At 43.3% G+C, this 17,204-nt stretch overlaps 1 protein-coding gene across 2 annotated transcripts in view; it reads left to right on the forward strand.

The window, feature by feature from the left end:
- AHNAK2 (AHNAK nucleoprotein 2) overlaps window positions 1-17,204 on the forward strand; it is a 407,486-nt gene that overhangs the window by 185,668 nt on the left and 204,614 nt on the right. For both annotated transcript variants that reach the window (XM_085626234.1, XM_085626235.1), the window contains exon 2: window positions 8,749-8,807. In XM_085626234.1, coding sequence (XP_085482360.1) covers window positions 8,749-8,807 — 59 coding nt within the window. The remainder of the gene's footprint in view (window positions 1-8,748; window positions 8,808-17,204) is intronic.

Genomic DNA, 17,204 nt, shown 5'->3' on the forward strand with positions numbered 1-17,204 from the left:
GCGTAACAAGAGGAGGAAAATAACTACCCCGATCCAAATAAGCCATCAAGATCATCACCGACTCACTTACATTAGTTGTGTTAGCCTAGTTAATCCATGGATGCAACATTTAAAAAGTACAAAACAATATATTTAAAAATACAAGACCACACAGTGCAAAGCAAAGCAGACAAAGGGAGTAATCTTACAGTGTTTTGTAAGGACTAATCCTTTTCTACCAAAAATCTGCCAGGGATCTCAAATTCAGAGAAAGAAGCACAGGTCAGGCACATTATCATGGGTGAGTGCATAATGGATGGAAAGAGGGTGCCTTAGTGTGCTGTCCCTATGTCTAAACTTTACTGTGGGTCTATAATTCTTGTGGTTTACCTTCGCATTAGTAAGGTGAATTAGCCGACTCAGGAGCGTTAACATGGGAAAAAGGGTTTATTATTGTTTCTAAAATGGCAGTGATTTTGTGTGATAAGGTAAAGCAGTCTTAAAATTACATTGATGTACTAGACATGGTAATCATATTAGTCTCTGTAGAAAAGTGATGACAAACATGGTGATTGTCAATATGATATGCCCAACCATGGTGATAATTTCTGTACACCTACTGAGAAATGCACTCTCTCACAGTTAGTCCTTTATGAAACTGGTTTATTGAGTTGTCATTATGGTTGCCTACCAATCTACTGATTTAGCATTGGCAATTTGTTCAGAACGCAACATGTCAGATAGTGTGAGAAAATCTACACTCTACATTGTTTGCCTCTGCGTAGGTAACTATTTTATCGTCAAGTCTTTGGTAATCAGACCCTAAACATATATTCTTCTTGTGGAGCAATGAATACAACACATAATTTAGCATGTGACTACCTCAAAAGCAAAACAAATTAAACAAGTATTGGCAAAGCCAGTAGGTCTCACTTTTGGGATGACAAAAGATTATTTAAAAAAAGCATTTGAGGCAGCTTATGGAGTGATTATGTGGGAACACGCCTACAGAACGACACAGTCGTTTTTTGCTTTCTAGTCACCTATCGAAGTTGGATCTGTAACATCAAAGAAAAAAAACATGCAGATCCTGGGGGTAGCAATATAGATAGGGCAGAAGCAACAAGGGTTGTGCAGGTGGGGAGAATCAACATGAAGGGTGCCGGTGGGGAGAAAGAAAATAGCACAAAGACAGATCAATTTAGAGCTGTGGGCAGAGTAAGGGCAGAATAAACGAGGGAAAGAAAGGAACATGGAGCGGGCAGAGAGAAGCACACAGGTGAAAAAGCGTGGTGGAGAAGGAAGTACATGGCGAGAGTGCAACACAGAATATAGGGGGAGAGAAGTACACAAGGTAGAAAGCTGGAATTATTTGCACTCCTGTGGAGTGCTTTTCCCAAAAGAAAAAAAGTAGTGCTTGAGAAGCAGCAGTGGATGCAGAGAAGCCAGCCAAATAAAAGAGATGATGAAGAAGACATGCTCCTTGGTGTAGCTTCTTCCCCAGCCAAGGAGCATGCAGATGAATTAAGTCACACAAGAGTTGCGCTCAAGCATCACTTTATTCTTCAGCATACACTCACACACTGTGCTTTACAACATACTTCCCATTAACTAAATCCTAACACCTCCCCGCATATTATGTATTTCTTGGGCAGAGTATGCCCAGAACCATGAGTGTCCTAGTGCGCATAACATCAATATGCTTCATAGCTCCCTTTGTTTAAAAAAAAGTGGTAGACATCACTAAAATCTCATTTTTTTGATTAGTCGACGAGGCGCTCACACTAGTCTGCTGGCTCGGTTGATCCGAGATGATCGAGGTCCACCCTGATCGGGGAACGGTATACGTTAAGGCGTTTGAGTCGGACCTGCTGCTGGGGTCACCCTACATGTGGTTTCAGGACTCGAGTGTCGCAGTAGGTGTTTAAAATGTGCTGCATCCGGGTGGTCGATTGTCCAGGACGATGTGCTGTCTGCATATGTCCTTCGTACACCATGACCTGTAAAGGATCAGCCACTAAAGGAGTGTAAATTTTCCGTCTTCATCCCTGCGTAACCAATACCCAGTTTCCTTTGTCAAAGACTGCCTTCTGGGCATGACGACGCTGATCTGCATACATTTTCATTTTTCTTTTCCAATTCGTGTCGGTGTCTCGAACCTTGTCAGTATCCACTGATTGATTTGTGGTCCATTGAGGCAGTTTTTTTCTGATGCCTCTCCCAAATAGAAAGGTGGCTGGACTCTCAACAGTTGTGGAGCGAGGACTTGATTAATAGACCCAGAAAGCCTGGCACATGGCTTGATTTAGATTGATTCTCTCCATGGATGCTCGTTGACTGACACTCTTGAGGGTGCACATGAATTGTTCAACAACACCATTGGCTTGTGGCCAGGGTGAGTACTTTTTGGGTGTTTGACGTTGAGTCGGACAAGAAATTCGTTGATCTCTTTGCTGTTGAAGGGCAGGCCATTATCAGATTTGAGGATTTAGGGGATGCCCACATTGCAAGGATGTCATCGAAGATAAGTCTTCCACTAAAGGAAAAAGCGAATAGTTGTCTAGGAATACCATGAGATAGTGTCCATTTCCTAAATGTCCAAAAAACATCAACTACAACCCTCTACCAAGCATGGTCAGGAAGGTCAGACATTGTCACTTGGTGCTACGTTACCTTGGGGGCCAAACAGTTGTAAATGTGGCAAGCCTTCAGTTCCTGTTGTGTAGTTGTTAGGCCCTATGCATAAACACTTAAATTTTACATACTCACATTTAAAGTTGACATTTTGTAAACAGTCACCCTTAGCATACGTTTTGCTTGTGCACCAGCATATGATAGTGCGCTTAGAAATAGTTTTGCTTACCTATCCATTTCTTGGTAGGCACATTGTCATCTCCTAGAACATTTTTTACAAGGTCTCCGTACAACTGCGCATACTGTCCTTGATGGTTGTTGTCTGTTAGGCGACAACTCTGGGTCGGTAGAATAATCAATAACAGCCAGACCAGAGCTCAGGCACTAAACATATGGGTCCAGTTTAAAATAAATAGCCTTTGTTTATGCAGTGGAACAACAGGGCAAATGTCTTAATTGATATGAAGCTACGCTTTCAGTTTTTTAGAGTTTTCCCAGGCCAAGGAACAACGACAGTAGTCGGCTTGTGATCTCAGACTGAGCACAGAGGTTGTAGTTGAGGGCTATCAAACCCATGTCAGCAGCAGTGGCAAAATTGGGCAAACAGACACTCAATGAGGTTTCTTGCAGAACATGAATAGTGGCTTGCACCAATGCCCTTTTGTATCTCATTGTCGCTGTGAATGACTCTTGACTTTCCAATGGCTCAGAAGCAGACCAGGTATATACCTTCTTGCCTGACTGGGTGAGGCGAGGCACAGGGGATCGGCTGTTGAACTTTTCCACTGACATGTTATCAATTGACACAATATTGTCTATGATGAAAGATATTGGATGATCGTTCACTTTCAATGTGATTTTGCGACAGTGTCTAAATGAAGTTTGTTGCTTTGATTAGTGAGCTTTGTTTCAACTGTGATCTTTTTTACAGGCGGCTTACCCTACATGTGCACAATGTCCGTTGATAGATATCATAAACACTCACCTATCTTCTTTGCTGGTACTCGATAGTGAGGTTGAAGAACCTTTGTACAATGAGCTTGACAATGATTAATTTGCCTGGTTTCTACTTGTCGCAGCTGAGTTTGCTTTTTGGTTTTAGGGGTGTGGCGAGAATGCTTCTGGAACAGCCATGCGTTCATCTTTCCTTGCCGTCATGATTCACTTGATTTTCCTTTAGCTCGGAACACAGTTATGTAATGGTTCTCGTGCCCACAACCTTTACAGACTTGTACTATGGCTGGACATTTACCTTCATGAGGAAATGAAAATCCACATTGGATACATAACTTTGTTTTCTTTAAAGACAACGACTTACATTTAACTTGTTTATGCTTGTGGTTGCTTTTCATGGTGAATGCCAATTCATTGTGTGCCGTTCCTGCTTCCATGTCAGCAGCTTGTCGGTCCGCTTGTTCTTCTGCTCTCACAGCCATCAGCATTTTCTCTAGACTGTGTGTTTCTCTCAGCATTCACCTTCTGAACAAATCTGAAAGGTAGCCATCAATGACTCTGAGGCACATGGCATCTTCGCCAATGAAGTCACCGAATTTGCAGTGTTTAATGAGGACATTAAGTCTTTCAACAAACGTGTCCATTGTTTCGCCAACCTGTTGTCATGCTTGGCTGAAGATACTCCTTACATAGTTGACATTTGGCATTGGATTGAACTTGGCCTCCAATGCTTCTTTTACATTTTGGTATGATTGTACATCAGTCTGAGAGATTTTCTTTATCAATTCTTTCACTCCATCGCCAGCAAGGTTTTTCAAATATTTCATGATCTTCTTTTCATCTTCTTCATCTAGTACATCTATGAAGTCATCAAATGCTTCATTCCACACAGCCCACCTGACACCAATGTCCTGCATCTTAGAAGTATCGAAAGGGGGTGGTAGCTTCAGGAAAATGCATGCATTGTATTTCGCGCTCCCTTCTGCAGCCATTGTGTTGGCACATACCGTTCAGGCAACCGCGATGCAGACTAGTTCAGACAACTCTTGCAAGTAGAAGTTACCTTCGAAACATGCAATGCAGTATACTTTAATCACCTATGACAGTGAGTAAGTTCTCTGTTTCTCGTACCTTGCTGACATGATCATTATTTCTTGCTTCGTCTGATTAGTTGCTCTGTATATGGGGTGCGGTGCAGCATGTCTGTCGACCAGCTCATCTTCTGCAGATTTGGCATGCATTTTGAATATGTTCCTCTGTAGGGCTTTCGATTTCTTCTGCTGCCGAATACAGGCTGGAGCAGGGCTTTTACTCCACATGTGTCGGTCGCAGATTGCTTTGGATCAATTCTGGGCATACGTGGCATGCACAAGCAGTTTGCCATATCGATGGAAAACTCTCAGGGAAAGCAGTCTTGTCTTCTCGGGCGCGTATCCCTACTCGTCACCAGTTGTAGCGTTTTCCCCAGCCCAGGAGCATGTTTTTATCATAAACCTTTTTGCACATTTCGTAGCAGTCTTTATTATACTGTGTCTAATGCAAGTTTAATTATGCCACACAGGAGCTGCGGTCAAGCATTACTTTATCCTTCAGAATACACTTACACACTGCACATTACATCATACTTCCCAATAACCACACCCTAACACCTCCCCGCATATTCCTGCTCAGAGTCCACTGAGAACCACAAAGGTCCTAGTGCGCAAAACATTAATATGCTACACTTAGGAGGAGCAAACACAAGATTGACAAGTGGGGACACAAACAAAAAGTAGGCAAATGAGTGTGACAGGAAAGTAATTCAATGGGTGGGCTGCAAGCTCCTGTATGCTCTTGATAAGCCCATAATAAGTCTCCAACAGAAAGGCGAGACCTAAAATGACTGTTAAAGCTTGCCACATATAATAACCCTTATTTCCCAGCCGTGTCTGAGAATACAGCATAACAAGATTTCTGTCATAATCTGGACGGTAGTTATTGGTGGCAATTTGTAGATTTAAGAAGGGTACGCAGGACCACTCGCAGTCAATGTGCCCATGATCCTTCCGAGAGACAGGTTTGAAAAATCTCAGCTCTAGTAATGCGCAGGGGCAAATCTCACACACGCATTTCTTGTGGCATTGGCACAGAGTTCTAAAGTATGATATGGAATGCATTCATTAACGTATAAGGTAAACCTTTTCATAGTTCCGTGTTGCCCTCATGTGTTAATTTGGGAAACTGCACTCTAGTCAAATTTCTTGAGCTTGTCTCCTACCGACTTCGGAAAAATGTTTGTACCTAAGGGCAAGCAATCTGGTAATGTCTAGGGTGGTGCGACCGGTGCCACCGCACTGGGTGCTGACTTCCCATGGGGGCGCCTGTTTGCTAGTTTTCATTGTTTTTTAAAGCACCCGCTGCCGTGTTCCTGACCTCCAACAATTTTCAGCAAACAATAAAAATGTCAAGTGAACTCCGGTGATTAATGTTCTTCCCGGAGAGAGACCGTAGTTTTGTCTAGTGGAATTTTGACTTGTGGAAGTTTTGATTCATTATAAGGTAGTGCAGAAGGTTAATATGCCTGCTGCGAAAAATGCGACCATGCAAATCACAAAGTGAATATAGCATAAATAGGTAAGTGGGTTACTGCTTTCGACAGACTTCCTATTGTTACTTGCAGTTTATAAGTTAAACTCCTAACAGTGAGCTATTAACTGTCAAAGAACTGAAATGCAGCCTTCAAGTATAGATTAGACCCTATTGATTGTTTCCTCAGACTTTCATTGTCCTAATGTTTCACCAAGGGTTTGTCTGGGTAGAAATCATTTCTGATTGTTTATAGAACCCCTAACCATGGTGTTACATTTTAAATTCTGAGTTTGTGCTTCTCCAGACCAAGTCCCCCTAAACTATACTGCCTACCAGTATGGATGACATATAAATCCTACCCCTTGCAGTCCTCGTCTTATGTAACGTTTCCTATATTGATTTACACACATATAATCGATTGTCTCTGTAATGTGCGTGCAATGTAAAGTGCACTGACTCCCTTCACCTTTATGAGTGAGCCCATAAACTAATTAATTGCATTTTGAGAGAGAGTGGTTATGGAGACTGTTAAAGGGTGGTAGTGCGGGAATTAATTGCGGAGGTGGTCACTGGGGGGGCGCCAAAAAACCATTGTCGCACTGGCCGCCACCAGTGCTAAAGACAGCCCTGGTAATGTCCATGGGGCTAGTCTGACGTGGCATTGTGTGGGCCATTTCCTCGCTGTTTGTGGGCCTCTTTTTCGGGTTGGGGTGCCGCTTGCTTTACTGTTGATTTGCCATATAATCCCACAAAGATTGCAGGCAGCAAGCTCATATCCATCCTGCCTTTACAAGTTCAATACTGCCCTGATTTGGACATATGAGCCCCTTTTTTAGTGGTTTGATTTCATATGGGGGCCACTTTTCTTATTGTTTACGGTCCTATTTTCTGACCTAGTCCGACCCTGACATTGTTTCAAAGACAATATTGCCCTGCGTAAACATGCAGTTTTTCTTCATTTAATTTCGAGCAGAAACACAGCAGTTATGAACATGCCTCGTACTAGGTTCCTCAAAATAAAAGTGATGTTGGAAAACACATTGTTGGATGAACAGGGCTAAAATAGTAAGCCTTCTAAAATTGGGAAAGCGGCCCTTGGTTTTCAAAGAACTCTAAATACCTGTGTATATGCTTCCGGATTTCATTCTTTCTTAGATGCATGCAGCAATATTTGACTTCAGCTGTGTCTTTTAAAAATCATGGGGGCATATCAGCAACAACCGGTGATAATTACCGCTAAGCGCACTTAGCGCTAGGATAATTATCGCCGGCTAGTGTGGATTTTTATTGCTGAGATAGCGTGCTATTAGCAACGCTTATCTCAAAAGCGATAAAATTCCTCACGCTAACTGCCTAACGTGAGATTATCGCTGGAAACCCAGCGATAATCTCACGCAATGTGGCGTTAGCTTGATGATAGGGACTCACAAACTTAGCCATGATATCCACCTTCCATAGGATATCATGGCTAAGTCAGTCCTGAAGCAGGCATAAGGAAAGTAGCGATAACAGGGGTTATCGCTACTTTTCTTGCCGCTATGCTTCATAGAGTGGGGCTTGATGATAGGAGAAATGTCGCTTAGCGACATTTTTCCTGTCTTGTCAGGTCAGGAACGCCCACTTTGTATCTCATTAGAGATGCAAAGCTGGGCGTTAGGAATTCCTACGCTAACGCAACTTTCTTACGCGTTAGCGTGAGCTTGCTAATTAGGTGATAAAATTATCGCCGCTTTTCGGACGAAAACGCCCGCAAAAGCGGCGATAATTCTATCGCCTTGCCTTGCTGATATGCCCCATGGTTAGTTGCAGTATCGTGCACATGCTGCAAGGCTTATTTTATACCTGATGGCATTCACTAAATTACTAGTTCATGTTTGACACCCTACCTTAATTTGAGGTTTATAGTAGCCAGATGACACATGCAAACTTTTATGTATTATGACAGATAAAAATGTCTTTCCTTATACTGGACAAGTTGGGTTTGTGACTGTGGATTGGTTTTTGCCAGAAATGTCCCATTTCTCTCTGCTAAAAGAATTTTCATTAGATGTAGAGAGAATGAATATCTCTTTAACCTTATTTGAAAATACATTTTCTTACCTACATGATTAATTAATTAATTTTGCATGAGATTCTGGTGTTAGGTGGTGTTAGCCTCTATATTTTTTCAATGGTACCTTTACTTACCCTTAGGTATTGAAGTATTGATTACATATTTCATTTTTAATGGTTATTCAACTTAATATTTTTATTTCACATGATTTATTTATTTATTTAGTTATGTTGCCAGTACTCAGGAGATCATCCTACTATGTAAGAACATGATTTTATCTTCAATAAACTGTTTCCATGGCAGTGATGTTATCTTCAGCAGTAGTACTTCCGCATGAAACAAGTGGTTAGCTGATAATGTAACAATCGAAATTCAAGGAAACGATCGATTTTATTGATATATATTTAACGTAATCATGTTTCATTTGATATTTTTAACCTTTCATGATGAAAGTACAGATAAGATATAAGGCTTGCATTGCACATTTGAATATACATTATCCGAAATGTGGATTAGGCATGGTTTAAGTATGACTCTTTACTTGTTTTCTGTTCAAACAGGGTCCAGTAGACCGCTGAAACCCGAGGATCCTGATGGAGATTTTGAAGAAGATGATACTGTAAGTCAATTTGGAATTTGGAATATTGGTGAACAAATGCTATAGTGTACTCACTTGCATGGCTTTTACATATATCATTTAATTAGAAGTATAGATAGATTCACCATTATCGCTCCTTAACTGTTATTCACGCTCGGGCTCGGTTTGAAGAGTTTTATTAGTGACCACAAACAACTAGGTAACGCGTTTCAACTGCAGAAGCGGTCTTTGTCAAATGCAAGGTTGCTGCCATTTTTTTGTGCTTTTTATACCATCAATAAAGTTTCAAAAACATTAAAGTGACAGTGCACCATTTTTCAATTAGTGACATGTGCAATCTCAATTCTGAGATAAAATGACCTGTACCTTGTGCAAAAGGGCATTGTTATTAAAGCGCTATACTCATATTGATTGCATATAAGTAAACAGCAGAAAATATTTTTAAATACATTAAAATTTCAATGCATCTAAAATCTCTATAATTCATCATTATTTGAATCAAGGGCCAGTGCCCATTGCTGTCTTATATACCAAAACCCCAATCTCGGCCCAAGCCCACTAAGTGCCAATTAAAGTGACATGTGCAATCTCAGAGATAAAGTGACCTGTACTTTGTGCAAAGAGCATTGTTGTTAAAGTGCTATACTCACATTTAGTACATGACATACAAAAACGGCAGAAAATGCTTGCAAATACATTACAAATTGCAATGTATCTAAAATGTTTCTATAATACATCATTATTTGAATCAAGGGCCAGTGCCCATTGCCACCTTATGCTCCAAAACCCCAATCTCGGTGCCAGGCTCACTGAGTGCCATAGTTCAATACAACTTGATTTTTAATGCCAATTATATTGCTTTTACCTCACTCTTGGCTATAGCCACAATCTAGGGCCAGTGCCCATTGTCCATTCTGTGTTTCAACAAAGTTTGGTCACTTCAAAATTTAAAGTGCTGTGCAAAAAATTGAAACTGTGCAAATACGATAAAATATTACTCAATGGAGTGTGCTAAAGTACACATACACAATTATTTACATTCTAATGGGCAAAACCGGAGCAGTAACCATGAGTACATAACAAAATCAATTAATCACATGATGGCCACTAAACAATATTGTCACTTTACAAATGGACATGCAGATCTTCCTCGGTATTAAGGCCATTGGGGATCTTGCAGTTGAAATGTAAAATGTCCCTTGACTCCAACTGCCTCAGGCACCTTTTTCTATTTCCTACCCTCAATCTCTGTGGCACCTGATCTAAATGTCTGGCCACCGGATATGTCTGGCCCCTGTTGTTTATGGCTCTGATATGTTGTAAGATACAGGGATGAACTGGTAAAATAGTACTGCCTATATACATTTTGAGACCGCTGCACCTTAGGGCATATACAACTTGCATGGCTTTTAGATATATAATTTCATTTACTTGGTAGTATAGATAGATTCAACACTATCCCTCCTTAACTGTTATATATATATATGAATATATATATATATATATGTATATTTATCTCTCTATATATATATATATATCTATGTATATATTTCAATTCAAGAATCTTTATTCTCGGTCATTTAGACCATCAAATACATGAAATTGTTTTAAAATTTAGAGTTTACAATGTTTTAAACAAATTCTGTTACACAGTAACTTTCAAAAATTGCATAATTCAAACATTAAAAGTCATAAAAAAGATAAACCAATGTCTTATAACTTTATACAATGCCCCCCTCTTTTAAAATGCGAGATCGAACATGCCACATAGCCATTAAATACTTTGCTACAGCAAAAACAATCGGAGGTGACAAATCAGTTTTAAGGATTCTAAACGCGGGCAGATATTTCCTGAAGCCCATATTTTTAAGAATAGGTATGAGCCAGTACCTCCTCGCTCTTTGGTAGGCTTTACAGAAAAGGACCACATGTAGGTCACTCTCATGAGAATGTGTGCAGGCTGGACACTGCTCTACTATTGGGGGCAGGGACCAAGAGCTAGTGAAGGCCCTCAGAGGTAGAGAGCCATATCTCCACTGTAGATATAATTTTCTTGCCAGCACAGGACCCATGCCATCTAATACACTTTCCATTTGATAGGAGTCTTTCAGTTGTATAAATGTGTGAGTCAATGATCCCACCCGTGTATTACCTATATCAGTAGTCAACTTCAACTGATAATAGAGTTGAGAAAGTGCCTTTCGAGAGGTCCTCCTACTTGAATTAGCAGGGTCGGTCCATAGTTCCGGGAGACCTAAGCTTTCGCATATGCTCCTTATGTATTTTAGCCAGGGGATGTTACTGGTATTTGGTAAAGCCAAGAACTCTCGGAGCTCACTTCTATAATCACCAAGATCCTGGCTGCTCCATATTCGTCGCCAAAAGGCTAGGGGCTTTAAACCTAACTCCTTAGCAATTGGCCTTAGACCTAGATCCAATCTGAGGGGAAGCAGTGGGGTACTCGAGGGGAGGGCCACTAGCTGCCTAAAAAATTTATTTTCTGTGGTTGTTAAAGTTTTTACAGAAACATGGCCCCAAAGTTCCGCCCCATATACAACTGAGCCCCGTGCTTGGGATTTGTAGATCTGTATCATAGGGCCCAGTGGGCGATAAATAGATTTGCCCGCCATTCTTAGAATACCCCCCGCCTTCTGCGATAGTTTCAAATTTGCCTTGATCGTATGTGTCCCCCATGTCATTTTCTCATTCAGGGTTACCCCTAAATATTCGAATGTGGTAACCCTCTCCAGTCGCACCGTACCTAGCAGAGGGTTGGGACGTGTGGAGGGGGTAGGGTTCAGGATCATAAATTTTGTCTTGGAGGCATTGATTTCAAGACCTCTCTCAGTACAAAACTCCAGGAACCCGTCCACTATCCGTTGAATTCCCATGGGGGATATGGAGAGCAGCAGGGTGTCATCTGCAAACATTATGGCAGGCACCCTGCTGCCATTCAATTTAGGAGCGTCAATGTCTTCTAGCCTGGACAAATGGGCGATTACCCCGTTGACAAAGAGGCAGAACAGGGTGGGTGCAAGCACACATCCCTTCCTCACCCCCCTGTCAACGGGGAATCTTTCAGTTAAGCCCCCCATCCGGCCGCACCTGACCCGCGCAAAATTATCCTGATGTAATTTAATCAGAATAGCCAGGATGTCTGGCGGGACTCCCAAGTCGCCCAGGACACTATGTATATATAATCCTCTGCTGATGACATATGTGTCTTTATGAAAAAAAAATATTTGTAATATATGTATAGCTAAAAATTGATGGAAGAAGACATGGGCAAATAAGTGTCTAAATACAGTATTAGCATCAGCAGAGGATTGCGGTCGCGTGAGTTATAGTTGCCTGCACTAACTATAACGGGGGAATTTAATTGGTTTTTTATCAGTAAAATTTCCGCTAACTATAACATGTGTGAAACCTATGGTTTTTTCAGTGAATTTGCAAGGTTTTTTAAATGCTAATTCCTAACTATAACGTGTGTGAAACCTATGGTTTTTTCAGTGAATTTGTACGTTTTTTTAAATGCTAAGTTACTTTACGCCATTCGTGGCGTGCGCGCCCACTTTACGCAGTTAGTGCCGTGCACGCACGGTGGGCACGCGGTGCGCTACGCGCACCGCGTGCCCACGTTACGCTAAATGGGCCATGTATTTTTTTTGGGGGGGAAATTTTTAACGTACGCGTACGGTAAGCGTAATCGGCGAAATTATCGAAAAAATGAAAATTCCGTTTTTGGCTTTAGGGGAACTTTGGGGACTCCCTCAACATGGCTAGGTGCTTAGGAGCTGTCTAAACAGCCCCTTTACATGTTTTTGCTCTTTGTTTTTTAACCCCCTCTCAGAGTGCGAGAGAGAAAATGGCGGCCGCCACTTCCTGGTTTCGACCGATTCGAATGTTTACTAAGATCCAACAGCCAATCAGAATCGCGCTCGCGCACGTCACCGTACGCGTACGGTAAGCGCACCGTAAGCGCACCGTAAGCTGGCTCAGATATATATATTGATTTAAAGGCTATTTTCTCAGAATCTACTGAACAGATTTACACCAAACCTACAAAAGGCACTTCCTTGACCTGTAGACTACCTCTCTGCCAAATTTCAAGGAACTCTGTTCAGCCGTTCGGGCTGTAGCTGTGTCTAAAGGTCCTATGGAAAAATGCATGCGAAAAACGCGTTTTGGGACCCCCCTTTTATCTCATCCCCCGCTTGACGAATCCCCCCGAGACTTTCAGGGTAGGAGCGGAGCGTAGCGCCCCATTAGTTTTGAAAATTTCGCGAGGATTCGTCGACCGGCGCCAAAGTTATTCAAAATAGAATGTTGCGGTTTTCCTATGGAAACAGGGTCCTAACTATAACTACCTACTGGCGACCGCCAGTAGGTAATATATCAACCTTCGTTTGGAGATATATATATATATATATATATATATATATATATATATATATATATATGCCAAGGTGTATTGAAGAATGAGTGGGTGTATAAGTGTCTGAACAGATGATTTAGTAGGTGCGTGACTGTATAAGTAAGTGAATAAACGTGTTTTACTGAATGCATAGGTTACTGACTCAACTGTGTAAATGTCTGTATCAGTCTGTCAGTTGGTGTGTAAGCGGTTGCATGGGTTGGTGAGTAGCTACATGAGTGTCTATATGGGTTATTGATTGGTTGTCTGAGCATCTGTATGGGTGCCTGAGTGTCTGTGTGGGTGGGTGGGGCGTGTGTGACTTTGTGCACATATGTGTGAGTGGGTGATTCACTGGGTGTATGGGTTCAAGAGTACATCTGTGAAGGGCAGTATGGGTGGGTGAGTGTATGTACGGGTGTGTTGATGAGTGTTTAGATGTCTCAGTGGTACATGTGTGAGGAACTACATATGTGAAAGGGAGTATATGTGAGTATTGGAGTATATAAATGACTATATGTAAGAGTGAGTATGTAAGAGTGAGTGATTGTGAGTGTGGCTCCATGGATGAGTGTGTTCTTGTATTAGTTATTGTATAAGAGTGTAAGTATGTGTTAGTATATGTTTGAATAAGTCAGGTGGTGTGTGTATAACTGTGTAGGTAGATAAATGGGAGTGTGATTGATTCTTTGCATGACTGCCTAGGTATGTGAGTAACTCTATGGATGAGTGGCAGTGTGTGAGTGTCTGTATAGGTATATGAGTGTACATATTAGTGCCATATTGATGGTTGACTGCATGTATGAGTGACTATTGGTGAATGAGTGGATGTGTGTGTAGACATAGGAATCAGTGAGTGGGTATGTAGTAACTGGTATTAGTGTGTCTATGTTTTTGAAAATGGTAGTCTGTATTTTAGAGTGGGTGTATCAAAGGTTATATTAAGGTATGAGGAGGTGCATCAAATATTCACGTGGATGATGGATGATGTCATCAGTGATGTCACTGACCATGTCATGAATGTCATCAGCAGTGCATTGCGGGGGTGCGAGTTATAGTTAGCTGAACTAACTATAACAGATTAATTTCTCTGGTTTTGTATGAGTGAAATGTCCAACTAACGATAACGTCCCTGAAACCTGTGTTTTTTATGTGAATTTCAAAGGTTTTTTTAAATGCTAATTTCTAACCATGCCTACAGAGGTAGGACATGTACAGAAAGAGGAAGAAAGGAGCAGAAAGAAGCAAGAGAAAAGCAGAAAGAGGGAACAGAAGTCCAGAAAGATGAAGAAAGGTGCGGAAAGAAGCAAGAGATGTGCACAAAGAACCAACAGAGGAGCAGAAAAAGGCCTTGTTGCAAAGTCATCCGGTGCCCCCAACTTTTTGCTGATGGGTGCTGGTGGTAACTGACTCTGACTAACCAGGCCTAGAGCCAGTGTTATGCTAAAAGACACTTAGAATACAGTGAAAACACCTACATACACTAGAGAACAATATGCGTTGGGGTACCCCTGTGATTGGCATGACCTCCTCTGTAAGGCCCAAGTACAAAATAGGGCAAGAGAATTAAAACTAACTGTAAGTCAGTGGTGCAGAAAGATGCTTCCTTAAGTAGTAGTCACGTTAGCAGAGTGATGGAGAAAGGGTTCTGGGCCTCCGACCAGCACTCAGGATTTCCTCTGGATAGGACTTAGAGGCGGTATCAAGAGGGCTTCTTGGCCCCCAAAGTCCCTCAGGAGTAAATTGGACTTCATCCGCCATCCCATAGTCTGCCAGGAGGCGTGTTTGCAGAGTTGTGGAGAAAGCGGGGCATGTCCTCCTTAGACGTCTTAGCAATCCCACAGTGTGGGACTTACTGCAGGTAACAAGAGGGGTAGTTTGCCCCCAATGACAACCTTGGGGGACACCTACCCCTCCTATTACCTCCAGTAAGTCCCACACAGCAGGATTGCTAAATTGTCATAGCAGGCTACGCCCCCTTTGCCCACCATTCTGCAAACGCGGTTAACGCGCTCCCTGGCTCGCTCTTGGATGGGGATTGAAGTCCCCTTTGCTGCTGGGGGTCCTTTAGGGGCCATCTAGCCTACGTCTTACCTCCAGTAAGCCCCACACAATGGGATTGCTGAGAGGTAGACAAAGGCCACGACCCCTTACCTCACCCTCTGCAAATGCACCTCCTGGCGTGTTCTAAGTTGGGGTATTAATTCCCTTTCATTCCTGAGGGTCCCTGGGGGCCAACTAGCCCACCAGGTACCTCCAGTAAGCGCCACACATCTGGATTGCTGAGAGTGGTCCGAGGCCATGCCCCCTTTTTACACCACTATGCAAACGCGGCTCCTGGCGCACTGCTGCTTGGGGGATAAAGTCCACTTATGTCCTGTGGTCCTCAGGACACAAGAGGACCTCATCGCCCCACCTGCCGTGTCCCAAGAGGCGCGTGTGCAGAGTGGTGCAAAAAGGGGCATGGCCTCGGATCCCCTCTTTGCAAACTAGCTATGTGGCGCTTACTGGAGGTACCTGGTCAGCTAGTTGGCCCCCAGGGACCCTCAGTATCCATGTGGACTTAATCTCCCAACTTAGAACGTGCCAGGGGGCGTGTTTGCAGAGTGGTGCAGGGAGGGGGCGGGGCCTCTGGGGTGATGCCGGCTTTTTTATGTTATTTTTTTTTTAGAAGGGGCTGTGTGGAACCCCTTCTTTTACTATTGTTGTGGCCCTGGCGACCCCATCCCCCAGGGACTGATCCCTTATCTATTTAAAAAAAAAAATGGGAAGGGGGTTGCGCGCCACCCCTCCCGAGGCCGATTTCAGCCCTGGGGACCCCATCCCCTGGGCCATGGCCTCTTTTTTTATTAAATATTTATAGAGAAGGGGGACAGAGTGGCCCCCCTTCCCTGGGCAACTATTGGCCCCAGGGACCCCAGCTGCTGTGGCTTGGCCATTATTTTAAAAAAAAAATTTAGGAAGGGGGCCCCTCCTCCCCAGGCCAATTTTGGCCCCGGGGACCCCATCCCCCAGGGCCCGGCCATTCTTTTTTTTTAATTAAAGAGGAGGGTGGCCTGCTTTGCTTCGTTGAGGCGAGAGCAGAATTTCCTGCTCTTGTTTCAATGAAGCAAATCAGAGTTTGCTATGACTGGGCGAGAGCCGTGCTCCCGCCCTGCCATAGCAAACAGCAATGTCCCAGGGGTGGGCATCCTGGGACATTGCAGGAGCCAGCCCTAGGGGGTTGCGGTCCCCAGGGCCATCAAGAGCTCCAGGAGGGGGACCGCGCTGCCCCCCTCCCTCTATTTGTAAAGCCTCAGGTAGGTGGTGGTCCCCGGGACCGGGGGTCCGTAGCGGACCCCCGATTTTGAATAATTAGTGCCCCGGGGAAGTGGTAGTGCCTCGGGCAGTGTGGGGGAGCAGGAGCTCCCCCACACCTTTATACATTTATTTAAGCCCCGGTGAGGTGGCAAATCCGGGGCATGGGGGTGGCCTGGGAGCCGCCCCCGCATCCAATTAAAGAAGCCCCAGGGAGGTGGCAGTCCCTGGGGCTGCAGGTAGGCTGAATGCCCCCGCATATAATTAGCATCGCCCCAAGGAGGTGATGGTCCCCAGGGCTGCGGGTGACTTGGCCCACACGGGGGCTCATTAAAATGAAGCGCGGGATTCTGCCCTGGGGGACCCCCTGTGCAGGCCTAGGATGGTCAGGGTGTTTCTACCCTGCCCCCTTTTCTTGTTTTTTTAAATCTTTTTTTTGACCTTTTTCTTGTGACTCAGTTACCGAGTCCCAAGATGGCTGCCAACTCTTCCTGTTTTGGAGTGTTTACAGCCAATCAGAGTGAAGCTCGTGCTTTTTTTAACTTCTCAGAAACTACTGAATGGATTTACACCATTTAAAAAAAAGGTCGCTTTCTGGACCAAGACCTACCGTTTTGCCAAATTTGGTGTAATTCCGTTCAGCAGTTCGGGCTGTAACCTGTTTCAAAATTCCTAAGGAAATTAACATGGAGAAAACGCGTTTTGGG

Source organism: Triturus cristatus, chromosome 9 (genome assembly GCF_964204655.1).
Source record: "Triturus cristatus chromosome 9, aTriCri1.1, whole genome shotgun sequence".
Classification (NCBI taxonomy): Eukaryota; Metazoa; Chordata; class Amphibia; order Caudata; family Salamandridae; genus Triturus; species Triturus cristatus.